This window comes from Atheta coriaria, unplaced genomic scaffold (assembly GCF_025399875.1).
Source record: "Atheta coriaria isolate IRGN ID8LTWV9N9 unplaced genomic scaffold, Caltech_Dcor_3.1 hic_scaffold_10_pilon, whole genome shotgun sequence".
NCBI lineage: Eukaryota > Metazoa > Arthropoda > Insecta > Coleoptera > Staphylinidae > Dalotia > Dalotia coriaria.
The window spans coordinates 8,666,783-8,694,751 of NW_027045452.1; the positions used below are offsets into that span (position 1 = coordinate 8,666,783).

The following is a 27,969-nucleotide window of genomic DNA, read 5'->3' on the forward strand; positions in this document are numbered from 1 at the left end:
CATGGTGTATATTGGGTTGCATATACAAATATAACCCTACTTAGAATTTCTTCCGGCTGACAGCAGCGCCATACCATGAAATAGCCCCTAAGGGAGTGGTGTCGGAGAAAAAATCCAGCGCAAGACGATATTTGCCTTCGGGTATATACGGAGGCATTTTATCTTCATCCAGCACGTAATCATGAATAGCCATCACGCCGGGCTTTATTGGACAGTTTGTTAAATTGCCGTATTTGTTGCGTAGATCACCAAGACCGAATGAATTCTTCTGAAGGGCGTCACACGCGTTTATATTGAGTTTCAGAGGAGCGAATAATCTGTAAACATTGCCGGAGAAGCGATAAGCTTGTACACGCACCTAAAAAACGTTAAAATTAAGTTTTTACCTAAAATGTCAGAAAATGTCAAAAAACATAACCTACCATTATTCTTGAGGGATGTACAGCTTTGCGTATATTTATAACAGCTGAAAAAGTTCTCTGTGTGCGATTGTATTTTGTGTTTGTAACAGTAAAGTCAACCCATTCTTTGTATTCTTTGTCGACGACAAGACGATCGCTGATTATGTGATAATCATTTTGTTTAAACTCGGCTGTATGGGTATATTTCCATAATGTGATGATAAATAAAAACAAAATGGCGGTTTTCATTTTATTTTTTTTAGGTTATGATATGAGAAGTTTTAAGAACAAAATTTAAATGAATATTGAGTATGATAAAATTTGGTTGTGAAATTATATAGAGATTAATGTCATTATAATTTACACCGAAATGTAAAAATGATTATAAAGAGATAATTACTATGATTCAAAGGTGGAAAACATTAGCAATGTAATCAGAAACTAATTTACATCATCTATTTATAGTTTATAATCTCCTGAGAACGATAAATATTCATATTGGAAACTTTTTGCGTTTTTTTTTCTAAAGAAAAAGATTTTTTTATTATTTTTCAAGAAAAACGCAAGATGCAACCAAGTATACACCTTAAAAAAGTGTAATATTTTAGTATATAACCTAAAAATTGTTTTAATGATGTTATTTTAATATGTAATTATCTATTTATAATGATTTTGGCGATAAATTTCGCTGAAAATTATAAACGCATTAAAAAAAATCGCAAAATTTGTTTTTTTTCGCTTAAATTTTGGTAATATTAAACAAAATATTGCAGAAGATGATTGTGATGAATGAATTCAGAATGTCGGCCTTTTTAATATGGCCTATATTATCATTGGTGCTAATTACAAATGGCGCTGAGTTTGCACAAAAAGATTACAACATAGTAAGTGATCGTCTTGTCGTAGATAAAGAATACAAAGAATGGGCGGATATTACCTCGACAAATACGAAATATAATCGTACTCAACGCACGTTTTCGTTGACTTTAAACATTCACAAGGCGCCACATCCAAGCAAAGTTATGGTAAGTAACATAACCTTTTAAAATTTAACCTAAAAGTTGGTTATGTATTTGTATATTTATTTTTAAAGGCGCGTGTGCAAGCATATCGATTCACAAGCAATGTTTATAAACTTTTCGCACCGATAAAGTTTACAATCAATGCTTGTGATGCCCTGAGGAAGAATACTTTCGGCGTTGGTGAATTCCGAGATAAAATCGGTAACTTTACTGATTGTCCATTTAAACCAGGCGTGTTTGCCATCCATGATTATATTCCTGATGAAGATAAAATGCCGCCGTTTGTGCCTGAAGGGAAATATCGTATTGCGCTGGAATTACTTTCGGATAAAGAACCACTTGGGGCTATATCCTGGTATGGAGCAATTGTCAAAAAGAAGAAATTCTAATATTGGTATTAAAAACAACATAACCACACACAAACACAAAAAATGACAGGAAAATTATAGGTTATGTTAGTGTATAATAGTATTTTTAGTAATACTACATATTTTAGTACTTATTAGATAGATTAGATGATGAATATTATGATGAATATGGTTGTATCACTTTGGCAATCTTTTTCACTCCGTATTTGTACCAGAGTTTTTCGCCGATTATCCACATTAAAGCAAGAATAAATCCTGTAACAGCAAATTAATCAGTTTATGTTATATAGGCAACCCAAAATGCTTGCAATACCAAAAAATAAAACAAAGAAACTTCCTTGCATGTCGTCCATGTTGACGGTGTGATTGTTCGCTTCGGCAACATTCCGCACTTTGAAACACTTATCCTTTTTAGGCATGTATTGTTTCAGCCATTTGTCAATCAAACCATTTTGATGAAGTCTCTTAATTCTTAAAACAATAAAATTTTAAAATAAAAAATCAAATCTTACTTTTAATTAATTTAAGTATATTTTACTCTTCGTTTATTCGTGGTAGATAAGGACTTCCAGGCGCGACTATTAAACCAAGTCGTTCTTCGAAAAACTCATCAGTACCTGTCAAAAAACAACATAACCTTAAATTTGAACCCATTATTTTGTATATATTGACATTACCTAACGCAAGATCACATTTATCCGTAACAAGATAATTTCTTCGCATCACATACATCAACCGTAATTTCCAGTCGATATAAACATGTCTGCCTTCTTGAATTAACGGCAACATTGTCGCTGAATGTAGGTCTAATGAATTAGAACCAGAATATAAAGTGCGATATTTCGGTTCTTTGGATATTTTTATTTCTGATTGTAAATATGAACCGGGACTTATGCTCCACGAAATTGTATCGCGCATTTCAAGCAAATCGCCAATTGTGGAGATTGGGCTATCAATTTTTGGAAAGGTTAGGAATGCAACCAAGTTACCACAGTAGGTTGTAGCTACGACCAGGACTACCAACCACCAGGAACCGACGATTATTCGGGCACTATCAGCTGATGGTAAATGCATTCCACCTTTCAGAAACCAAAAAAAGAAAAAAGAAGAAATGTGTATTAGTAACGCCATCTATGAGTAAAAAAGGTTAATAAATGTGTGTGAGTGATTAAAAATACATTATAAATAATCACAATCATCAAATTTAGGCAAATCTGATAAGTATATATTATAAAAGTAGTGATTTTGTTTGATTTTTACGCATTACCAAAATTTACAATGAGATTTCCGGAAGTTTTTCGATTTTTAGTGCTTTTTACATCATTTTTTCGCTTGGAGTGTAATGGCGACTCTGTGGACTTTCACCAGAAAGATATAAGAGTTTTCCATGACCACATCGTGTTAAAAAGCGTTGATAAAGCGCTTTTTGCGAATTTTACACTTAAAAACCAAAAGTTTAATCGTACTGCGCGTGCTTTTGGTGCTGAAGGTACTTTACTGCGAGATTTTGGCGTTAAAAAAACAGTAATGGTAAAATAAAAACATAACCTAAACATATTATGATATTACAAACATAACCTATTTATATTACAGATAAATGTCGCGGCGTTTAAGTTTATGAGTAATGTTTATAAAAGATACGCGCCTGTTAGGTTATCCTTTAATGTATGCGATGCACTGATAAAGAATAGTTTTGGTGTAACAGCAGTTACAACAACAAATGGCAACGTTACATTATGTCCAGTTAAAAAAGTAAGTTATGCAACTTTAGTTGAATGTATTAATGTAATGATTACAATTTCCACCGCTAGGGGCGTTATTATATCGATCAGTTTGTGATTGACGATAGTAAACTACCGCCGTATTTACCCGAAGGCAAATATCGACTTGATTTGGATTTCAGCGAAGATGGTAAATCTTTCGGTGCGTTTTCATGGTTTGGTAGTATTGTAAAAATCAAACAACTATAGGCAACCCACAAATACCTCACCTTGCTGTAGTAATGCACCGTACATGAACCAAATACAATTCTGTATCGAACTTAGGCCACCAGCTTTACTCACTCCTCTGTATTCATACACCGGACTGAATTTATGAATGAAATATAAAACCGGACCCATTGCTATGACGCATGCAGCTAGACATAACCATGTCTATAAAAAAATAACCTCAAATTAAGTTTTATTTTATTTTTACGTTGTTTATGTTCACTTACGTCTTTATTAAATGGCGACATGAATAACAACGCCCTTCCTAGTTCCTTCGGCCGTGCTACTAGAAAAGTATACGGCTGAGTTGTAATAGACATGGTAAAATTAACGAATTGTTTATTATTTTCTGTGATGGAGAAAGCAGCGGCACTCATCGCCGCCTGCCGGCTTTGAATCATCTGCACGATTTTATCCGGTATCAAATGTGTGTTGATATCGGATAATTCAAGGTTTTCAACGGCTGCTTCCTCGACTGTTTGGTTAAACATCGAAGCGGAAGTGACGTTACGCGCTGATTTATGCACCTGTAACACTTCCACACTGTATGTGAAGTTTAAACTCGTCGCCAGGACGCGGATAATGTCAAAAACAATGCCGGAATGTTCCACTACACCAGTATCGTTGTATTTTATTATTTGCCATGGCGGATTCTGAAAATTATAAGAAATTAGAAGAAATTTTAAGAAAAAAACTGCCAAAATGTTTTTTTGACATTTTTGACATTTTTGACATTTTTGACAGAAAGCAATGACCTTCCACTGATTTTAAGCTAAATTTAGTTTTATGTTAATATTTCTATTCCCAAAACTTATAAAACAGACCCGTATTTACATAAATTTCATATATAATCAATAAAAATTAGTTTTTTTGTTAAAATACGTTGATACAAGTCTGGATAACACCAGAAAGTTGTAAACAACGTGTCACGTGACAACCGCGTGCATTAAACGTGATCACCACTCCAAGAATTTCACAAAATGCAAATTAACGCCATTATCACCAGCGCCTAACCTGTTTATACAGAGTGTTTAGCAAATGCTTACATGAAAAGAAACCAGCGGTAGTTTTCTGCCGCGGAAACCATGCGCAACGTGCGGGAAGAGCTCGTCGTGCATCGACGCGCCATCGCTCGGCCGCCATGATCCCACATGCAGCAACTGTTCACTTTCCTTCTGCTTGGAAGACGTCAGAAACTCACGGCCCCAGGTCTCACTCGCCTGGAACTTCCAATTCGTGCAATTGTCACACGTACCGTATTGCAATAGAAAACTCTACACATCAAAAGTTAAAAAGTTAGAATTTAAGGTTATGTTGATGATTATATTTGAGGTTATACTTTAACGCTACCAAGCAGAGAATTTCTGCGTTCTTGTTTGGAAGGTCTGATGGCTTCCCATTCCTCATCGGATACTTGACTAGCTAATTCAAATTCAGCGATGATTGCAGCCTCGAGACCTTTACAGAAAGCTTCGAGGATTTCCTCAGCGTGACACTGCAACCCGCCGAGACATGTGGTACCACCTGAGGTTGTATTGTAAGCGAATGCGATGTTATCACCATCTGATAACACTTTCTTCACACTGCTTATGTTATCTTTTGTGTTGTTAGTATCAGAGACAATGTACAACCATTGGGTTAATGGCGTCACTAATCCAGCGCTTTTAGCGACGTCCATCATGAGTTCCATTGATTCTTTGCTGACAATCGGCATGAAATTCGTGCCCATTGTTTTGATATTCACGCTTTCCAGAGCGTGTTTAATGGCGATGCGGCGTTCGGTTGTGGTACCGCTGGAATCTACCCTGAGGACCGACACGGCAGAGTTTTTTTTCAACGCTTCGGATTCTTTGGTTACTGCTGTGAGCACGCGGGTTACCATGTCACGATCTAGATGAAAGAGTTTTATAAATATAAATGAAATCAAGTGCAACATTGTTGTATGTAAATTTGAGTGGAATTGGTGTGAGAGAAGTAAACATGCCTAAGGTCGAGTCGTAGAGGATCGTCACGGACTTCCACTTGCTGAGCACTTTCGACGTGCGAAGGTCGAGGATGATTTGTGGCATTTCTTCACCATTTTTTACCAGTGGTACGGCGAATGCTACCTCTGAAGGCATTCGGGGACAATCGGTTTCTAATAAAAATCAAATTATTTTGTTTATTTTCATTTTTTTCATTTATTTTGATAAATTTCAATGTTTTTTGATTACCTGATATCGCCATGTGTAAAATATTCTCTTCTGATGATGCTTTGAATAATTTCCACGTGTCTTTACATGATGCAATGCTCAAAATTGCGGTTATGTCTAAAAATATCTATTAATATCTAATATAACCTCAAAAATGATAAAAATCACCTCTTTTGACGTTTATACTCGTCCAAGTGTAATAATTAACATTCACACCGCCGTGTTTGAGTATTTCTCGCTTTGCAAACACAAGATAATTCTCAATGCTGCCTTTAATGGCGTCGAATTCTTCAGCGAGGTACTCCCTGTCTATAACTATAGCTAAAACAATAAATTACAATTGTTTTAGATGTAAAACAAAGAAAAAAACGTTGTGCATTCATAAGAAACGTAGTTTTGTGTAATTTATTCATTATATTTGTGTGCATGTGTGGCAGAGTGACATTGACCGTTGGAATAATGTGAATCGTCGGAATCATGCACGGATTCACGGCCGCCTGGCTATACGCAAGGAATTTAAGGGATGAATAAGTGATGAGACGTAAGCTGCGCCTGTCTTACGCTGATGTGATGATTCACCTTAACCCAAATTTCATTCTCACCCAACAAGTTGTTGGAATTACTCATTGGATACAAAACATATAAAACTTTCACTGGAAATGACGTCAATTTATAGTAAAAAGAATTTCTAGATGAATTTATGTGTATTTTGGGTTGCCTATAGTTAAAGTTGTGCATAACCATGATTTTAAGCCTTTTTGATAAAAATTTACATACCTAAAGTAGCATTAGTAGTAATCAACGATGGAAAGTTATCGCCGTGCGCCGGAGGCGGCTGAAACAGCACGGCAAGCGCAATACACACGCTCACAAGCAGCATATTGACGCGGCTGGCGGTTGACGATTGCCATCATCCCTTATATACAACCCGGCGTCCGCACGGAGACACTTTATTATTAAACCAACTAATAACCGCATCCCGCACGCGCTTCGACAATTGTTCATCAATCATAAAGTGGCATACGATTCAATTAACTTGCACGTGCGCCGCACACCTGCCACAAAATTAACACTCAACAACAAATTTTTATTAATTTTTTCATTAAAATATGATTTAAAATGAAAACTTTCACTTTTAATGTGTTAGGAGCGTTTGTCGATGGTTGCCAAACGAAATGACGAACGATTGTGAGCTGAGGCAGGCCCCGACATGCACCCTCCACCCTCGAAACCAAGCGACAAAGGTCGCAGCGCGCGTCTCATCAAAGATTCACGCGTTTTCCAATCAGAAATTGGAACACAACCTCACACAAACATAATAAATACGTAAGGGTTTGTCGATGACTGATGCGTTATAAGTTCATAAACCTTGGCACGGATTTTACAAATAGCCTGGCAATAATTAGGCGCAAAATTCAATTATTTACTATAATATGATACAAAAATTAATTATCAAATGATTCATCATTTGTTTGACTCTGTTTCCTATTGTTTCTCTTCTTTTTTTGTTTGTTTTTGGTATTTTTTACTTCTTCATTCGATGAAAGTGCTAAACCGACATGTTTTGACAGTTTTTCGCTGTCAAACTCATCAAGAGTTAAATTTTTCTGCAAACGTTGCGCGAATTCTTCACTTTCGGCAAATCCATTATCAGAACAATATTGTATACATTTCTGTAAAGAAATTAGACATGTTTATGGTGTAAATCATGTTTAAAAGTTGATAAAACTTACGATTGCAATCGATGGACTTTTTTCTGCAATACAATGATCGATAAACAAAGATAACGCTTCAATTTTTGGCATGCCAATCACGCTATGCATATCTTTATCGAGTTTATCCATAACAAGCGATGCTTTCTCAAAATCGTTGTTCCACAGGACAACTGTCATGATGTTGCCTAACATTTCACCGGTAAACCTAACCAAACATTTTAACATAACATAAAATATTAAAAATCCTATTAAAAACTTGTTACTTACGCCAATTTCTTAATTCTATTCTCGCTTTGATTAACGATCTTACTCCAAACTCCCCATGCAACCGTCGCAAACTGTTCAATTAGTTTTACATTCTCCACTGATGGTTTATTGGTAACCATGATGTTTAAAACAGTAGTGAGGAGGTTTTCACGGTCAGTATGATCAAAACAAGTCATATCCGTCCATAATTTAGGAAGATATTCAATTGCGGCATTCATTTCGACACATTTAAGTATTTCTGTCATTACAGCCGGTTCAGGGACGTAAATATGTGGCACTAACTTGTCATAAACATCCTGCATGAACTCATCAAGAGGCATCGTGTCACACATTAGCAGAAAATAATGGCGGCTGTACAAAGACACAATAAATACATTGTATACACATAAAAACACAAAAAAACTTACTAGTAAATTGATTCTTTGAAAGAATCACCTATTAAATCGTAATTATCGCCGTAATGCAACAATGCATCAACACGCATCGCTAGTTCCCGATCATGTAGATGATTCCTACATATATCCATCGCAGTGACAAAGAAGAACGTGTCTTTTGCATCCATAATCTTATGATTTTTATTCTCAATATGCGGCAGGATATCTCTCAAGATGAAACTCGTCGGTGCGCGTTCCTTGCAATACGTGATCAATACATAATACCACGTGGCTAAACACGGTTCAATCCCTAGGAGTATAAACTCTTTGATTGTTTTCAACACACTTTGTCGTGTATTCCTACTAGTGCCCATTGTGCTTAGAATTTCGAGCACCGCATGCATAGTGCCTAAATTAGGCGCTACTTTAGCTGTTGACATCATTGACAGAATATCCCTAACAAATAACCAACGCAAGTCATAGGATTCTTTGAGGAAGTTACCGACGCGTATGATTGCATTGTATGCGTTTGTGTTGAGAACAAGTTGCTTTTCCTGCGCTTCTTGAAAGAGTTGATATGCGCGATCTACTTGGTAATACTTAGCCATGCCGCAGATCAATGAAGAGTAGATTTCTGCATTCGGGGAGTTGATTGAGATGAAGATTTCTTCGGCGAGGTCACCATCCCTGTTAAAATATGACAGATAAATTCAAAATGGCGGTGATTTAGCACGCCATCTGGTGTACGTTAAAATTAACCTATAATACACTTCAAATTTGTTAATAATTGTACATACTTCCATGTTTTTCTTATTTTCTCCTTGCCAGCACTCTGTTTATACCATCTTTCCTCAATAAACTCCTCGGATAAAGAATCTTCATGATTAAAGAAGCATAACATATCCAAAAATTCTTGTTTTGTCTGCTCGCTGATCTCAACACCTTTTTCTTTCAACATCTTATAAACAGTAATAGCATCAGATACAAGCACATTGCTGATAACTGATTTTAAATCTTCTTCGGTGACATCAGACTTTTCATTATAAACCATTTTAGGGAAGAACATCTCAATTGGTGGATCTGCATCCTTATGCTGAAATAAATTAGCATGTTGAGCGCGTACCCAATGTGCTGTCTTCCTGCCGGATTCTCGTGCAAGCGCAAAAGTTCTCTTGCCTAGATTTGACATTGGAATCATGAATGGGTCATCATGATATTTATAATGTGGAGCTGTGATATCGCGTTTTATTGTGCTGCCAAGCGCACGGAGAATATCCGTAGGACCTCTTTCAATACGTTTAGGGATAGAAATTTCTTCATTTTGTTTGGTTTCTGCTTGAACTTGTGTTGAACTTGACAATAATCGAGTAGGGTATTTATTGAAGTTTGTCAGCCCAGAACTATGAGTAAAATCAGTGTAAATTGTGTAAAATATGATAAATAATATAGATATTTACCGGGATTTTAATATTTGCGCTGCTTTGTTCATTTTCTCAGCGGTTTTTATTGATTAAAAACGATTTTCCTCCCGGGGTAACCTCCAATCGTTTGTTTTTAGTTTTCACATGCACAGCAGGCCCAAATGTGTATTGTTGGTTGCCTATAGCGGCCCAAACACGTGGGTTTAAATTGTTGAAAATTTATGCATAAAAAGATTTAATTGGTATCATTGATTAAATTACATCACTGTAGATAATAACATTCTTCTAGTAACAGATATAGATTGCTATAGATTGTTCACAATACAATAAATATAACTTTGAGGTTCTATCGAAGAAAATATGAGAACAAATTGTGCGATATTGAATATTTCACATAAAATAAATGTTTTTACACATGTTTTAGATCTATCTTGAAGTATTATTGGTAACAATTAATAAAATATATCTCTAGAAGTTGATAGAGTTGTATTACTGGTTGCCTACGTGCATGTGAACGGTTTGAGTGGTGTATTTATCGATTGTATTGCAGATTATTGATTTCAACGATTGTTTCAGTAAAATATTAATATAATAACCCTGTAAACGGCAATCAAAGCAAATCGTATTGAAATATCTTGCATAAATTGGTGTTATTTTAGATTATGTTGGCATTTGATTAGTGTTAACGTGATTGCTGATTGTTTCTCATTATTAATTACGTCTACGCACTACATTTGTTCGATATGAATCGATATGCTACGTTTTTCTTCGCTAATATTAGTAAAAGTTATAGGTTATGTTCGGTTCGGTGAGTTAGGTGTAGACAATGTCAAGGTCATTGTATCCGCAGAAAGTGGTGTCATCTATGACGATCGTCGGACTAGATCGAGACGGAGATCGCGCACGCGCCGCATGGTAGTGCGAGGGAGTTGCGGTGAGGCCGTAACCGCCTCCGGGACCACCGCCGGAAGTATCGGCGAAGTCGGAATAACATCCGCCGGCGGAATCGTAGCCAGTGCCATAGTATCGAGCGGCTGTAAGGGTATTAGTGCCGCAGCCGCTTCCAGCGCTGGCACTCCCACAGCGGCTTCGCATTGGTGGCGGCGAGGCGGTCACCTGACCCGGCCCGAAGGCGAGCGCAGATGGGATCTGATGTAACCGGTACGATAATCCACCACGTCCCGGCGATGGGGACCTTGCACACCATGCCTGCTCCGCCTGCTCCACCTATCGTCAAACAAATGAATCAAAATTAGCATCAGGTTATGTCAACTCACTCTCACTCAACATTTATCGCGTCATTTTGAATCCACAATTTTATAACTCTCTGTGTAATGAGTACGAAAATCTAACATGCGTTAATTGGGTGCAAATTTCTTCTGATATAAAACCATAAGGTTAAGATACGTGTGTGAAATAATTTGTTTACATTTCGTTTCTTGTTTCACACCAACCGCATGCACAAACAACTTTGGTTTTCTCTTCATTCTCCCGCTGAGATGTCACTAGTGATGTTGTTTGAGAGGTTATGTTTGGATGTTGTTTATGAGAACATAGACGCCCGTCGACTGCCGAAGCGCATCAGTGGCGATGAGCGCCGCGTAGTGGGCATTTCATGCATCATCAGCGCTTGTTCCTCGCTGCCATGATGTGAATGTGAATGTCTCGGTGAGCGTGTGGCTACGGCCGTATAATGGCCGCCGTTGCTGTCTCCGCCGCCGGTGTGTTGCTGGTTGTGTGCAGACGAAAAGTGGAAAATCTGCGCGAACGTGGCGCGTCGCGAACGTCGGACTGGTGGGGGTTCTGCGTCGGCGTCGTTGCCATCGGCGGCGTCTTTGCCCTTTCTCACCAATTGGTTGGTTTTATCGAGATGATGAGTTTGTTTGAGTTAGTAGCAGATGCAGATAGGCAGAAGAGTTGTTTGCGACAGCGAGCGATACAGACAGACAGAGACAGAATGGTTTTTTTTGTTCGGAAGGACAGCGAAACAAAAGAACAAGAGACAAATCGTAATTAATCAATTAATTAATCAAATTCAATCAGTAATAAGTTACAAATACTAAATTTACTACTCAAATATGCAGAGTGTTTCAATAACACTCTGTATATTTATTTTGCAAATATCTACAGAGGAATAAAATGCAATACATGCAAATAAATCATGCATATACAGAGTATTGTGTAAATTTGTTACACCCTGTATAAAAATAAAGAATAAACACACTTACCTCACACACAAGAATAAAAAACAATCAAACAAACAAATCGGATGTGTTTGTGGTTATGTTGTGTTTGTATGTGAATACGTAGTGTCCGCCATTTTGTTGAGTTGAACGTAGTCATGCTGTGATGTCGTGTGCACAGAGTTTAGTGAATGTGAGAATGCATTTCCGCTTCGTTTAGTTTTCAAACTGTCGTTATGTCATTGTGTTGAGTATAAAACAACAACGGAAAACTATAATAACTCTTGCACACACACTGTACAATTGGAAAGAGAGATAAGCAGAGAGTGTAAAAGTCACCAACAAGAAGGAAACAATATAACAACAAGTAACAACTAATAAATTAATTATAAATACGAAATGTGATTATTATGTTTTGCAAAACGTTCAAAATGTAAGGGGGGTTGTATACTGTAGGTATTTTCTCATATTTTAAAAAGTTGCAATTAGGGGGGTGTGAAAAACCGGTATTTATATCGGTATACCGGTTTTTTGAAAATAATACCGGTAGAAATATCGGTTAATGAGAATTTTTCTTTGAAATACCTAATTGAATCAAAATCAGAATACCGGTATTTTTTTACAGGAAAACCGGTATCAATACCGGTTAACCGGTATTTTTTTAAAACAAATAACTATATTTTTTTATGTAATTTTGTGAGTTTTTAATTAATTTTCCAAATACCGGTATATTTTTTTCAAATACCGGTATTAATACCGGTATACCGGTATTTTTTCCAAAACCGATATTTTTTAAAACGATATTATTTCGATGTATACCAATATTTTAATTTTTTTTAAATACCGGTATACCAAAATACCGGTATTCAACCGGTATTCAATACTAAACAACCTTCTAAACTACGATACTGATAATATTCTGTACACTAAGTAAAACTACCGAGTGGCAAGAAAAAGGGGCGGGGCTTCCGAGCGCTATTTACGCATTCCCTAGCTAATTCATCAATAATTACACATGATGATGATATGAACTGCAAAATTAATGAGTTTAATGATGTTTTTGTTTTGTTTTTTCAAATGGTACTTTTTTATTTCTCGTTTTATAGACAAAAAACTAACGGTAGGTTAACATTAATTGGTATTATGGTATTACTTTGGTAAGTACTTGTAATTATGTTAAGTATTATGTGTTGCTAATGGAATAAAATGGCGTCGAACACGAATGGATTGAGAGTGAATTTCGTTTTCTAACATTCTTTCAACAGCCAATTGTCAATCAAACATTTTGAGCTTGTTTTCATTTTTATTTTGTACTAAACTTACGTAGTTTACTTTAAAAGTTTAAAATTTAAGTGACTTAAGTTAAGTCAAGGGACTTAAGCCTGTTTACGTTGTACGGTATTGTCCTATACAGAATGTTAGTGTCTAATCTTGTTCCCTTTATGTTTATGTTTAGGTTTTTATTACGTAATTACGTCATCAATAGGAAACAACTAACGCCATCTATATGTGTAACACATATTGTCATATATTCAACCCTAACATCGCTAAAATTTTCATTAATTCAAACATTTTGTCGGCCATTTTGTTACTTTATCTATTTAACTGTTGTAAATGTCAGCGATAGTGAAAACTGCCATAATACTTGCGTCGGCGTGCACTCATCTTGCGCCTTAAGTCGTCTTCGTTTTCGCCGCTGCAAAAACAGTAACACACAGAGAATAAAAACAAAACTAACCAAAAAAATAAGAAAACTACCACTACAGGGGTCTTTTAGTAGTTATTTTATACTAATTCTAAGTTATTGGTCGTCGTGAGTCGTTACGTCACGCTACTAACCTCCAATTTTAACTCTTTTACTTTAATTCTAACCTCAACTGTATTTTCGTATGAAAATATTTAAAATCTTTTAATTTCGTAGTTTGTACCGAGAGGCCAATTTTAAGAATGTTAGAAAATGTCTGGAAAACAATCGCGTTTGGAAGCAATCGAAACAATGAATTGTGATTTAATGGAGAATTGTGTGAGTGTGTGTGTGTTTGGTTGCCGACAGTCGCCGACAGTCGCACTTCAGCGTATTTTGTACATCATGAGGAGGACAACGCAGCCGATTACGCATACATACATCAAGTCACGTTTTTTGCCCCTGTTCGGGGTCGGCATACTATAAAATGCAAAAAGAGAAACACAACGAATCAGCGATACACTCAGAATTTAATACGAATTAATTCGTTTACTAATAAACCCAAAATAATGAAAAAAACGAGCAGAAAACAACGAAAAAATCAAAATTATTTAAAAATAACTTTGATTTCTGTCTTCTCTGCTTTGGAAAAAGAGTTAAAAGAGTAAATAGATAAGATAATAATGAGAATATTCATACAGGATGTTTCAAAACTAGTAAAAGCATTCAGAAAATGATATAAACAATGCTAAATGTTACAAAAATTCCCGAAACACCCTGTACATATTAATAAATATAAATAATAATAAAGAATTAGTAAAGAAAATTAGTAAATGCCTTAAGTAACTTGTTATGTTCAATATTCGGTGTGTAATGTGTGTTTTAGTGTAGAAATGTTAAATTATTTAAATTTAATTATTTAAATATTTAAATTATTACTATTCTATGAATAAACATTCGTTTCTAAATTAATATTAGTAAATTTAAGTTTTTTTCGCATAGAAAACTACCTGCACGCACCAAGGACAAAAATGTCAAATGTCAAACACGTCATAAAACGCCTAAAAGTTAGTGCACCGGCATAACTTGAGATTATTCAGTGGAAAGTAACTTAAAAATCACATACAACACAGCCACTAGAATATAGTTAATGAATTATAACCTATAAATTGATTTGTGTGAAAAATATGTTCGTATTTTGTTGATTAATCGATATTTTGGAGGTTAGAATATGTATTCAGTGTCAAATAATGTGTAAACACGCAGCAACAACAAACAAGTGTAAGTCACACTCAAGGTCAACGAAACTAAACGAAAATAAACGTGAAAAACGTTTGAAAATTAAAAAGTTTGAACGTACGAGTAAATTATCACAACATACAGTCAGTGTATTGTTTGTTCACAATGCAGTGTGTTATTGGTCAGTAGGAGGAGTCTATTGGGGAGAGATGTGGGGGTTTGTATTTGAGGTTAGTTTTGAGTTACGTACCTCGCACTGTGACTCAACATGATGATATTTCTGCAACAATACAAACAGACAACGACTAGCGTTAGCATTATTTAGTTAATTATCGAATTCAATGTTTATTGGCTAAGTTATTGCTTTAATAATAATAATAATCAAATGAATTAATTAGCAGACATTGTAATAAATACAATAAATGAGAAAATGATGCAGGAAGCCATTTTTAATTTATTTAAACTATTAAAATGTCACTTTTTAGTCTCAAAATAAATTTTTCATTGAAAAAAAATAAATTTTTATGTTTAATTATGCAAAATAGATGAAATAATACCAATTTGCTCCGCCCACTTTGTAGGCGGGGCTTATGCTAATATACCAAGTGTTAATAGGAACGAAAAAATGATAATGATGATTATTAACAAGCGTAAAACACATTCGAAGCGCATAATAATAAATATACATACAGTATGTTCGAGTACAGATTTTATAACAATTGATATATCAACAAATTCGGGGTATTTATAAGGTGTCCAAGCGATTTACGAAAATGGTGACTATTATATTCAATATATTATCTAGATATTATTAAATATTATATTTTATCTAAAGTGCAAAATCAACCTACTGTAGAATAGAAAATTGTATAAAAATTTATCACAACACTTGGTTTATTTGTTGTTATTTTCTTTGTTTTTGAATATTAATGGTGTGATGTGAGAATTGGTGACATTCTGTACATCATAAAATGGATTTATTGATAAATACCGGTTTTAATTTATACCGGTATTTTTTTTAGAAAATAAAATATATTTTTCATTTAATTTTGTGAGTAAATAATAAATTATAAAAATACCGGTATTTTTTTTTCAAAAACCGGTATCAATACCGGTATACCGGTATTTTTTTCAAAACCGGTATTTTTCAATTTGATATTATTTCAGATATATACCGTTATATTTATATTTTGATTTTAAAAAATACCAGTATTCCAAAAAACCGCTTTTTAATTATTTTTCTAACTTTTTTGAGGTTAAAATCCATTTTATGAGTAAATTGCATTCATATAAGCACATAGCATACGTCCAATGACAAAATAATACCAATAATAACCGAAAAATGTATCAATTTGCTCCGCCCCCATATACAAAGTGTTTTTTTAATATTCTGTGAGATGATGATAATGAAAATGTTTCGATTGACAAGCAGTGTACGTCAACAAAGAATTCTGGCAGCCCAACACACACAGCACCTGCATGGAGAAGTAGAGTTGTTAGTTCGCACTTCGCACACACTAAAAAGCGATGAACGTACGTTGCGTTGAGGTTATGTCGTTTATATAATAATATAGTCAATGTCGTATATATATATAATTTAATGAATCGAATTAAAGTGAGGTTAGTTTTAGTAAGAGAAAGAGAAAAATAAGGCAAACGAAAGATAGAGAGAGAAAGATTAAACATGAGAGACAAACCTTCCCCCTGAAGACACGACTGGTTCTTCTGCAAAAAGAAATTAGAAATCGACGCTAATGAACAGCCAGCACACAGCACAAACCCAATCATCCCTCAGAACCAAACCAAAGTCTCACAATTCATCGGTTGAGTTTATACGCAATACGCGAACGTATGCAACCCAATACACATCAAAATAATAAACACAAACACAATTTACATCAAAATTAAGTAAAAATTATTAAAAATATCGATAGCTAACATTGATATTAAACAGTTTAAACAAAAACAGTTAAACACATCATCATTATCATCAATATCACCATATATAAATACATTTTGTGACATAACCTTCAAATTGTTGAGAATCGATGGAAATTATTACGGAATGAGACAATGAATCGGCTAACGCATGTTAAATCATAAACTTTGCTAACGCGTCGCTTTGTAAAACATTTTATGACCAGTTTTGTAGTAAAAAATTATAAACATTAAACATACCTGAGAAGACGCGTGATATAATCAGGCCAGTTGTCCGGGAACATGACGAGGAAGAAACCCACTGCGATGAGGATCATTCCGGCGAGTTTCATGCCTTCAAACTGAGCACCATAGAGAACCACATCCAATGCTACAAAATTTCAAGGTTATATTACATTACCCAATGCAACACAACGTGTAATATTGGTTGCCTATGTTAAACTGTAACTTTTAAATAGTTATCTACTTTATCTCTATTGATATACTATTGACAACTGATAAATACGTGTAAATCGATTTAGTTTTGAGTTATCTCATCAGTTGATCAAACCCCAGGCCCCAAAATGTTTCTAAAATATTTTTCTCTATTTTTATTAACCCTGTTTATAATTATAAACAAAAATGATTCTGCTAGAATATTAGCAGTGATCCCAACTGCTTCCTACAGTCATCAAATGTTCTACCAACAACTATGGCGGCAGTTAGCCATTCAAGGTCATGATATGGTCGTGATAACCACTGATCCCACGGGTGAGACCCTCCCAAATTTCAAGGAGATAAGTATTCGTGAATCCTATGGTCCTTTTAAGAAGATAATCGATTTGATTCTTGAACAAGGCATGTTCAACATCTTCTTCAGCTCGGAAATGGATGAACTTGGTAAGGAGCTGATTCATTTCCAATTGGGATTACCTCAGGTCCAACAAATCGTCAGGAATGAATCGGAATACTTTGATTTATTGATGGTGGAACATATGCCTGGACCGTTTTATGCTTTGAAGAAGAGGTTTGGTTGTCCTATGATTGGGGTTGTGTCCCTGGATGGTTTCCCGAGCTCACATGAAGCTATGGGTAACCCGGTGTATAGTGTATTGTATCCTTATTCACTGTTTCCGTATCAGGAGAATATTAGTTTATGGGAGAGGATTATAGTTGTGGTCTTCAATGGGTTAGCAAGAGTATTTGAGCAGTTTGATGGGTTAAGGATGAATGTGTATGCTAAGGATTACTTTGGGGTTGATGTGGATGTTATGGAGATGTTGGGGGAGACGGATATGTTGTTTGTGAATGCGAACCCTTTGTTCACTGTGGTTAGACCTCATACTCCGGCGACTATTAATTTAGCTGGGGGGATACATATGAAACCTCCTAGGGAATTACCTAAGGTATTAGGTTTAAGATGGGTAAATTTAAAATTTTGAGGTTTGATGTTTTTAGGACTTGAAGCAGTTCCTTGATAAGGGTAAAGATGGGGTGATCTATTTTAGTCTTGGGAGTAATGTAAAAAGTAAAGAATTATCCATGGAATTACGTGAGACCATTCTGACCACTTTGTCCCAACTACCCTATAAAGTTCTCTGGAAGTTTGAAGATGATACACTACCAGGAAAACCCAAAAATGTCATGATTACAAAATGGGCACCCCAACAAGATGTTTTAAGTAAATATAACCTCAAATTTACAACAAAAATAACCTAACCTTTATATTCAACTTTAGGACATCCCAATGTTAAGTTGTTCATAACCCAAGGTGGGATCCAATCCCTAGAGGAAGCTCTCTACTCCCATGTACCAATGGTAGTAATACCCTTCTTAGCTGACCAAGAAGGCAACGCTGTTAAGGTCCAATCAAAGGGTTTAGGTTTAACCCTACATCCCACAACCCTAAATACTAACAACTTCAAAAATGCTATTCTAGAAGTTTTAAAGGACCCTAAATATAAAGCCAATGTAAAATTACTAGCAGCACAGATTCAGGACCAACCTATGACTCCAATGGAGAAAGCCATCTGGTGGATAGAATATGTCCTTAGACACAAAGGAGCCCAACATTTGAAAGGACCCAAGATACCTTTATACCAATATTACTATTTTGATGTGTTAGGGGCTTTAGTAGCTACTGTTTTTGTAATAATATTATTCATATGGTTATCTTTCAAGGGTATTGCAAAATGTTGCAGGTCCTTGACCTCCAAAGATAACAAAATTAAAAAAGATTAGATTACCTAATACAAAATAAAGCACTTAAGTAATATGAGTACATCTATGTCTAGTCTAAGTTTTGAGGTGATATCGGCAAGTCATCCCAAAATGGCGTCTAAAATATTAATTCCATTACTATTATTCACTACCATTCAAAATGTCACCCCTGCAAGAATCTTGGGGATTGTCCCAACTGCTTCCTACAGTCACCAAATGTTCTTCCAACAAATATGGCGTGAGTTAGCCCTGCGAGGTCATGATATGGTTGTGATAACAACAGATCCCACCGGGGAGAACCTCCCAAATTTCAAAGAAATCAGTATTAAGGAAAACTATGGTCCATTCAGGAAACTAATGGATGCTTATGGAAGTGAACACATCATCTCCTTCTTGATGAGTGATAAAATGGTCAAACTTAACATGGAGGTCATAGAGCATCAGATGATGTTACCACAGGTCCAGGAAGTGATTAATAACAAAACGGAACATTTTGATCTGTTGATGATTGAACACTTCCCAGGGATCTACTATGGACTTAAACACAAGTACAAATGTCCCATGATAGGGATATCAGCAATCGATGGGTTCCCTGTGTCACATGGAGTTATGGGCAATCCGGTTCATGGAGTATTATACCCTAATTCACAACTTCCATTCCAAGATGATTTGAATTTTGCTCAAAGGTTGACAACGGTAATCTTTGGAGTTTTCCTCAAAAGAATGTTTGGGAATATTGATGTTTTAATAGAAGATTTTGCTAGGAAGGTTTATAAAGATGATACTATGCCCACTATGGAGGAGTTGTTTGATCAAACAGATATGCTATTTGTAAATGCTAACCCTTTATTCACTGCTGTAAGACCTCATACTCCTAGTACTATTAATCTAGCTGGAGGGGTCCATATGAAGAAACCTCAACCTTTACCAAAGGACCTAGAGGATTATATAAACTCATCTCCCAATGGGATTATTTACTTTAGTCTTGGTACCAATGTCAAAACAAAGGATTTGTCTTCAAAAATGCTTCAAACTTTTATGGATGCGTTATCCCAACTACCTTATAAGGTTCTCTGGAAGTTTGATGCTGATACTTTACCAGGAAAACCGGAAAATGTTAAGATAACAAAATGGGCACCCCAACAAGATATCCTACGTCATCCAAAGGTTAAACTCTTCATAACCCAAGGAGGAATTCAATCAATTGAAGAAGCATTGTATTCTTATATGCCACTAGTGGTATTACCCTTTTTCGGAGATCAAGAACCCAATGCTGTTAAGGTCAAAGCTAAAGGAATGGGTCTTACACTAGATCCTTATAATTTAGATACTAAAGAATTCAAAGAAACCATTTTGGAAGTTATTAATAACAAGGTTTACAAGGATAATGTCAAGAAATTAGCTGAGCGGATCCAGGATGAACCCATGACACCTTTGGAGAGAGCCATCTGGTGGACGGAATATGTACTTAGACACAAAGGAGCTCAACATTTGAAAGGACCCAGAATCCCATGTTGGCAATACTATTATTTAGATGTTTTTGCATTTTTGGGAGGGGTTATCATTCTACTCCTAGGAATAACCTTCGGGGTTATCAAATTATTAATCAAAGGAATCAAAAAATTATGCTGTTGTAGAAAAACCAAAAAAATCAAGAAAAATTAACTTGATTCATTGATAAAAATCAAAATTGCATCAGACAATTGTCTCATTCAATAAAAATCTTATCTTATCAATTTGATGACTTGTAATTATTTCACTACTTATATTAGGTCATGTGAACCAACTCACTCCATCAGTCAAATTCTAGTTAAGAGTAGTGAAAGTTGTAGTGTGGCCCCAAAATGGCGTCGAAAGTATTAATTCTATTACTATTATTCGCTACCCTTCAAAATGTCACCCCTGCAAGAATCTTGGCGATCGTCCCAACTGCTTCCTACAGTCACCAAATGTTCTTCCAACAAATCTGGCGTGAGTTAGCCCTGCGGGGTCATGATATGGTTGTGATAACATCAGATCCCACCGAGGAGAAACTCCCAAACTTCAAAGAAATCAGTATTAAGGAGAACTATGGTCCATTCAGAAAGATGATGGCTGAATTCATCAAGCAAAACATATTTAAATTCCTCCTGGATGATAAGATGACCAAAATGAGCATGGATATTATTCATCATCAGGTGTCTCTACCTCAGGTCAAAGAGGTCTTTGAAAATAAAACGGAGCACTTTGACCTTGTGATGATTGAACATTTCCCTGGTGTTTATTATGGTTTGAAACACAAGTACAACTGTCCTTTGATTGGGATAGCTTCCCTGGATGCTTTTGGAAGATCCCATGAAATAATGGGTAACCCAGTTCATAGTGTGCTATATCCCATGTCTTTGTTACCCTATCAGGAAAATTTGACCTTTTTCAAAGAGTGATTGCATTGGCGTTGAAAGGTTTATTATTACGTATGCAGGATAACAATATGAAGATGGTTGATGACTTGGCAAAGGAAATTTATGGAGATGATGTGCCTAGTATGGATGAGTTGTTTGATCAAACGGATATGTTGTTTGTGAATGCTAACCCTATTTTCACGGCGGTTAGACCTTTCACTCCTAGTACAATTAATCTAGCTGGTGGGGTTCATATGAAGAAACCTAAACCTTTACCGAAGGACTGGCAGGATTATTTGGATTCTGCTCCAAATGGGGCGATTTACTTCAGTTTGGGTACCAATGTCAAAACTAAGGATTTGTCTACAGAAATGCTTCAAACCTTTATGGATGCGTTATCCCAGTTACCCTATAAAGTTTTATGGAAGTTTGAAGATGATACACTTCCGGGAAAACCGGAAAATGTGAAGATTACTAAGTGGGCACCTCAACAAGATGTTTTACGTAAGTAGACCAATTTTAATCCCTTCTACAATCATTAAATGTTTGTATATTTTAAATTTAGGTCATCCCAATGTTAAATTGTTCATAACCCAAGGAGGAATTCAATCCCTGGAAGAATCTTTATACTCCCATGTACCTATGGTAGTATTACCCTTCCTGGGTGATCAGGAAGCAAATGCTGTGAAGGTCAAAGCTAAAGGTTTGGGTGTGACATTGAATCGCCATGCTTTAACAATGGAGGACTTCAAGGCGGCCATTTTGGAAGTGATGGATAATAAAGTATACCGTGAAAATGTCAAACGTTTAGCTGAAAGAATCCAGGATGAACCTATGACACCACTGGAGAAGGCTATCTGGTGGACGGAGTATGTTATCAGACACAAAGGGGCCCAACATTTGAAAGGACCAAGGATTCCGGTGTGGCAGTATTACTATTTTGATGTTTTGGCGTTTTTGGGAGGAATTTTACTATTGCTTTTGGGAGTATTATATGGGATTGTTAAGTTGTTGATCAAAGGTGTTAGGAAATTGAAGGGTAAATGTTGTAAGGTTGATGAAAAGAAGAAGAAAAGTAAAAAGGAATAGGTTGATGTGATTTAAGTGATTTTGTATGAATAAATAAATAAAAAGCAATAGTAAGATATAAAGGGGAGTATTAAATGTTTGGAAAAGGGAGGGGGAAGGGAGAACCCTTGAGCATGACCCAAATTACCAGAAGAAAAGAAAAGAATTGAGAAAGATGCCAGAGAACTTCTGGACAACAAAGCGCTTACCACACTAAGCGATTTCTTTTTAAATTTGTGAGCGACCCGCAAAAAGTGGTGGGGGTAAACGCGTCCCCAAGAGATACCTGAATAAGCGGTCGTTGCGGGTGGCTTTACCTCCCTAAATTTACCTACCTAATCACAAAAGGATCCCTAAATTATCAAAAAATCTCAAAAAAACTTACCCGCTGAAACAGGTACAGCCGTAATCAACCCCAGTGTAATAAACAAGTCGTAGGTGAGCACGACACTGAAGTTCCCCAGAAGATTGGCCACTATAACCCCAAAACAAACAAAATAAAACACAAACCTTTTTTAAAATAATATTCCACATCCATACCTAATGATAACGCACTAGCCGCCAAAAGCGCTGGCCATGGCAGCCGCTCCCAATGCAGCGTCTCCACCCCTGTGAGAAACAACGCCAAACTAAGCGGCCACAACAACGCCGCATTCAGCATGCCAATGAGCGAGAAGAACAGCGCCACCTGTCCATACGTAGCATCACCAATCACTTTCTTAAACAACACCTTATACACCGCCGATCCTGCGGCCGCCGACGTTGCCAACACAACCCCACCAAGCGTTGGACTTCCAGTGATGCCATCCATGTACGCAAGCAGTGCTACCCCCGTATCGCACATTATCACAGCCATTATCTAATTCAACCAGAAACATAAAACAACATTTGAAAATGTAAATGCAGTAGCACTGGTTGCCTAACGTGTTTTCAACGCATACAAATGTATGCAAATAAGATTTATATTCCCAACGAGGCAAGCACGAGTCGGATTGCGGCTGCGGCTCGCTCGATGAATATTTAAGGTGTTTTGCGCCGCGTAGTCACTGGAAATTAGGTTTTAGAACCCGAGAGCATTCCAGGGATATTTTTTAACGTGTAAATAACAACCAGATGTGCACATGTGTAATATTGGTTGCCTATATGTGGCGTAATATATTAACTTACCCTTATACCGACAAACTGTTCGTGCAAAATCACCCAGGACAACAAGTAAACGAAGGAAACATTTGTTGCAAACAGCGCCATTACATCCGTCGCCAACAGGATGTGCAGTGAACGAATGTACATGTAATTTGTCCCAACCCAGAGCAAACAAAACAGTGAGCAACGCGTCAGGAAACGACCTTGAAGTAAAAACAAACAATAATTATTTATTTTTTAGTTTTAATTAAATTTTTGTTTAATACCTGCTGTGAAACCTTTATCGCGAAAATCCCGCACGCTTTCCGACAAGATGTCCGCCGGTGACTCACAACGTCGGCTACCCAACCGACTGATGAAGTACAACGGAAAGAATAACATCGTCCAATTGGTCACAAACCACGTGGTAAAAAACGGTGCTTTATAATTCGCACTCTGTAATATAACACAAAACAACATAAAATAGGTTATGTTTATTTAAAATTTAAATTTACGTACATAGTGCCGATGTAATGCTGTAACATTGACGCCGTTGCCCTCCTGCGGCACGATGATGGTGTCGTCGTAATCGACCGGCTTCTGGATGTAGAGATATTTGATGCAGTGCGTCGCCCCCACCCATGATGCCGTCACACACACCGTCACCCATATACCGAAATATATCTGCAGGCAACCAGACGTACAGAAAAACAAACAGAATTAGTTCATGGTTATTCCAAACATACAAGGACAATATGTTAGGCAACCAAACATACAACCTTGTTATGTTGGAAGTATGCCAATCTAAGATAAACACAATGATTACTTAAAATTTTGAGGTTAAATATTACATTAGAGTAAATACGTACGGATTAGAGGCAATTTTCAATGTCACGAAAGCGGATGCCAAGCGCACACGCAATCACATGATTGGCGTGACATTTGACTACCAAATGAAGTCGGAAACGCACGCCGCCGCCCCCACTGAACGCAACTATGTGCTTTAATAAATGCTTGAATTGTTCGAGCGCGTCGTTAGCGTTTACGACTGCATATAACGCGTGAGAACTACTTCAACACGTCAGATGTAATATTCTACAGTTTATCAAGTCAACAAGAAGTGAAATACTTGATTAAATCACTGGAAACACACTAAAATATACTATATAACCTTAAAATGTAATTTTGGTTGCCTACAGTTAAGATTTTTTATTACTGCGGTTGTTTTTTATTTCATTGCGTAATCGTAAATCCAGTAAATTAATCAACTTTGTCACGCAAACTTGCATTCTTTTATTAATATACAGAGTGTTACTTACTTTTCTCGCTGATGATGAACACAAAGAATCCGAACATGATTTGTACTTTGCTGTGAGTCCGCTAGGCGTCGCTGGTGATTGTTGTTCGGCTGCATTGCCGTCCGGTTGACTACTCGTGACTGAATCCGCATGAGTGAAAGGACCGTTGGCAGCACTGCCTGACGTTCCTCCCCCTGTTGTACTCGCCGCTGTGCTTGCGGTGTTAGCCGCTGGGTTTGTTGCAGCAGCAGCAGCAGCAGCGCTTGCTGCAGCAGCGCCGCCTGGTGTCGCTGTACCGCTTGGTGCTGTTTCATCCGTGACGAGAACACTGGGTGTGCGATTGCGACGCGGGTTGAATATAGTCGTTATATCACCGTCGCGCGTCATTTTAAAATTTATCGTATTATGATATTAGGGTAATCACATTTTTAGGGGTTTTAGGGTGGTGTTCTCTTTACTCGTAGGTCGTTGATTTCGTTGATGAGAAGGGAAGAACTTGAATTGATCTGTAAGCATAAAATATAGGCAACTAATTTTACACTGAAAGTAAACAAAATTGCATAACTCGCAGGAGTTTTATTGAATACGCTGTGTATGTTGAGTTTTAGTACTAGGGTGGGGTGTTGGAGCTATAAATAGATGAAGATGAAGGTCCGCGAAGGACTTTATGGACTTAAAGGGTCTCTTCGCATCGACGATAGGTCGTTAATATAAAAAGCTCCGAGGCCGAGCCGAACAGATCGGCGTCGGATCGATTGCTATCATCGTCATTCCCACTACAACTACACATTCAACTAAATCCCAGTACATTCCATTCCACCGGCGTATTTTTATTCGTACAAATCGTTTGCCTTGTGTTGTGCAGTTGTTTGTTTTTAGTGTTATGTTGGTTGCCTATTTCCTTTCATAACAAATGACTTACATCACAATAAATCAATTGAAATTGCATTGTTTGCTTTATTTAAAGAGTAAATATAATAGAAACGTAACCTCAATTGTATTCTATGTGTAGATATAATAAATATGAACGTAAAGTGCACATCGTAAACTTGACAAGTTCGACAACAAGCTGCAAATGTGTTGGGATCGCGTGCAACCGCAACAGCAACACGTTGTTTGATTGTTTTACCGATTGGAAGAACCAATATCAGATATTTTATATATTTATACGATTTATGAGTCATAATTGAGGTATATTCTATGATTGTACTGCAAATCAACGTATTGTAATGTAATATGTGTTGCCTACATTAAAAAATACATTTATTATTCATTTACGTTGTAAACTTGAAACTTGCAAGTAAATAATGCATATTTAAAGCGTGACGCATGTTTTCCGCATTTTTCTTTATGAAAAATTTTCATATCTTGACATTTTCAAGGAATTTCCTTTAAATAATTACATAAATTATAATATTTTCTCCTTTAATTGCATTAGAAGTGCGAAATTAACATATTATGACTTTATTTCTTGTTTTAACCTAAAAAACTATTAATTTCTGTCAAAGTTATTCATTAGGCAACCAAACAAACATGAAAATCACTAAAATGTCCGCACATAAATAGCGAGAGGTGTGTAATAATAAAAGTAATAAAGGTAATCGATATCCCGGTTTCGCCGGTATCCACAATTCATATCGACGCCGTTTTGGTGCGGCGCTTTGCATGGCAATCATGACCTTTGATCGGAATTTCCTTCCTCCTGTGCCCGTACACTTTCCGCACATTAATCTCATCAGCATAACTTATCCACACACAAAACTACACAATATACACTACCCTAACCTTAAAAATTCCACCGTTAGATGGCATAAAATACAAACAAACAGATTTAATCTCAATTTACGGCTAATAAGGCAAACAAACAGATTTAACCTCAATTTACAGCTAATAATGATTGTTTTTGTATTTTGTGAATAAAAACTATACTCACTGTTGACGGGTGGACTACATTCTTGTGTGTCCTATATCAATATCATAAGGACGAGTCGTCGTGAATAATAAATGACCATTTTGCGTCCGGCGGTGACCGTGCATCCGCAAAAAAATCAATTTCGATTTTGCGTCGTTAAAACTTACACATATTCACACCAGTTTATTAATTTCCACTAGTTTTACGCACGTAATAAAATTTTCCGGGTTAAAATGTACGAGATTTAACATTTATGAGGGTTAAAATCGGTGTTGGAAAGTTGCAAGTCACGCCGTATTTGTTTAAGTTTATTTTAATGGTGTTGGCGTGCGATGTGGGTAAAAAAGATTGTCTTTTTGTGTATATGTGGTGTGGTCGTGAAGGGTGACGCGCGGTCGCGGCGCGCAGGACGACTGACTGGTGTCCTCGTCCGTTGGCGGCAGTCGCGCCCGAGCCTGGAACTGGCGGTCGACGCGCATGCGCACTGAGTAGTTATTTGTGTCCTTTACTCACCCCTGCACACAAAAGGAGTAAAAATAAAGTGTACGTGTGACGCAAACATACAATACGCTTAATTACAATTTAATCGTCTGCGTCAAGGTTCAAAAGGTTCAAATCCTTTAAAAGCATTGAATCCTTCAAAGTCCTTCGTGAAAATAACTCGTTTTTTATTGATTTTGATTCAATTTTGCTTTTAAAATGATATTTTTATGAAAAAATTAATTTTCTTCGCTTTCTTCGAAACCTTTGAAGCCTATATTGTTATAAACTTCATTTATCAATAAAATTTTCATTTGTGCGTTTGAAATGACTTCGGTTTTTATGCAACCAACTATTTTTGCAAGTTTAAGCGCTAAAATGTGTTCACACAAAATGGCCGCCGAGTTTTTTAGCACTTTCTCGATGAAATTCGCACAAACGCAGAAATTTACATTGTCTTGCAGTGTAAATTGATTTCTGCGTGATATTAACTTATAAACACAACGTGTTTCAGTTAATACTTGATATTTTATAAACTTACATCTGTCTAAAATGTCTAACGCTGGTAATAGTTGATCGGGATAGATGGCGTTGAGTTGTTGATAGATTTGTGGAGTAACTGAAATTATTGGTGGTTTTAAATGAGTTTTACGTTAAAATTTGGTAAAATTTGTTAAAATTTTATAAACTTACATTTATTTTGCTCTTCATAGGTTG

General features: G+C 36.4%; 6 protein-coding genes and 1 long non-coding RNA gene across 9 annotated transcripts; 4 read left to right on the forward strand and 3 right to left on the reverse strand.

Moving 5' to 3' along the window:
* The first annotated feature begins 680 nt into the window (after nt 1-680).
* LOC135801279 (uncharacterized) lies at nt 681-2,134 on the forward strand. Its single transcript, XR_010550346.1, has 2 exons — nt 681-1,426; nt 1,495-2,134. It is a non-coding gene; the product is annotated as an uncharacterized lncRNA (long non-coding RNA).
* On the reverse strand, nt 1,804-7,320 carry Ir93a (Ionotropic receptor 93a). The gene is made up of 12 exons (XM_065314693.1): nt 6,749-7,320; nt 6,140-6,292; nt 5,993-6,088; nt 5,764-5,916; nt 5,119-5,669; nt 4,826-5,053; nt 4,007-4,432; nt 3,782-3,944; nt 2,469-2,870; nt 2,330-2,408; nt 2,105-2,262; nt 1,804-2,046 (listed from the first exon to the last, which is right to left on the reverse strand). Exons 1-12 carry the CDS (start codon nt 6,849-6,851, stop codon nt 1,949-1,951), a joined length of 2,610 nt encoding a protein of 869 aa, XP_065170765.1. The 5' UTR covers nt 6,852-7,320; the 3' UTR covers nt 1,804-1,948.
* A 53-nt stretch (nt 7,321-7,373) lies between these two features.
* Nucleotides 7,374-9,935, reverse strand: LOC135801272 (small ribosomal subunit protein mS39). The gene is made up of 6 exons (XM_065314694.1): nt 9,785-9,935; nt 9,125-9,727; nt 8,361-9,014; nt 7,954-8,304; nt 7,705-7,891; nt 7,374-7,644 (listed from the first exon to the last, which is right to left on the reverse strand). Exons 1-6 carry the CDS (start codon nt 9,814-9,816, stop codon nt 7,417-7,419), a joined length of 2,055 nt encoding a protein of 684 aa, XP_065170766.1. The 5' UTR covers nt 9,817-9,935; the 3' UTR covers nt 7,374-7,416.
* Nucleotides 9,936-9,966: 31 nt separating this feature from the next.
* LOC135801273 (solute carrier family 35 member F3) lies at nt 9,967-27,964 on the reverse strand. Of its 3 annotated transcripts, XM_065314695.1 has the most exons (13): nt 27,946-27,963; nt 27,794-27,871; nt 26,794-27,287; nt 24,882-25,366; nt 24,082-24,246; nt 23,850-24,018; nt 23,608-23,786; nt 22,981-23,299; nt 22,826-22,915; nt 17,033-17,162; nt 16,552-16,579; nt 15,105-15,134; nt 9,967-10,975 (listed from the first exon to the last, which is right to left on the reverse strand). In XM_065314695.1, the coding sequence occupies exons 4-13, from the start codon at nt 25,245-25,247 to the stop codon at nt 10,562-10,564; spliced, it is 1,890 nt and encodes a 629-aa protein (XP_065170767.1). In that variant the 5' UTR covers nt 25,248-25,366; nt 26,794-27,287; nt 27,794-27,871; nt 27,946-27,963; the 3' UTR covers nt 9,967-10,561. The 3 variants fall into 3 exon arrangements, with proteins under 3 accessions (XP_065170767.1, XP_065170768.1, XP_065170770.1); XM_065314696.1 differs by lacking the exon at nt 16,552-16,579 and having other exon boundaries at nt 10,720-10,975; nt 27,946-27,964; XM_065314698.1 differs by lacking the exons at nt 15,105-15,134; nt 16,552-16,579 and having other exon boundaries at nt 10,720-10,975; nt 27,946-27,964.
* LOC135801275 (UDP-glycosyltransferase UGT5-like) lies at nt 17,222-19,052 on the forward strand. Its single transcript, XM_065314700.1, has 3 exons — nt 17,222-18,177; nt 18,230-18,452; nt 18,510-19,052. The coding sequence occupies exons 1-3, from the start codon at nt 17,356-17,358 to the stop codon at nt 19,010-19,012; spliced, it is 1,548 nt and encodes a 515-aa protein (XP_065170772.1). The 5' UTR covers nt 17,222-17,355; the 3' UTR covers nt 19,013-19,052.
* On the forward strand, nt 19,073-20,727 carry LOC135801274 (UDP-glycosyltransferase UGT5-like). The gene has a single exon (XM_065314699.1). It carries the CDS (start codon nt 19,103-19,105, stop codon nt 20,654-20,656), a length of 1,554 nt encoding a protein of 517 aa, XP_065170771.1. The 5' UTR covers nt 19,073-19,102; the 3' UTR covers nt 20,657-20,727.
* Nucleotides 20,785-22,523, forward strand: LOC135801277 (UDP-glycosyltransferase UGT4-like). Its single transcript, XM_065314705.1, is given in 3 exon segments — nt 20,785-21,414; nt 21,417-21,876; nt 21,938-22,523. Coding segments are annotated over 3 exon segments (1,563 nt in total). The 5' UTR covers nt 20,785-20,835; the 3' UTR covers nt 22,462-22,523.
* Nucleotides 27,965-27,969: the final 5 nt, after the last annotated feature.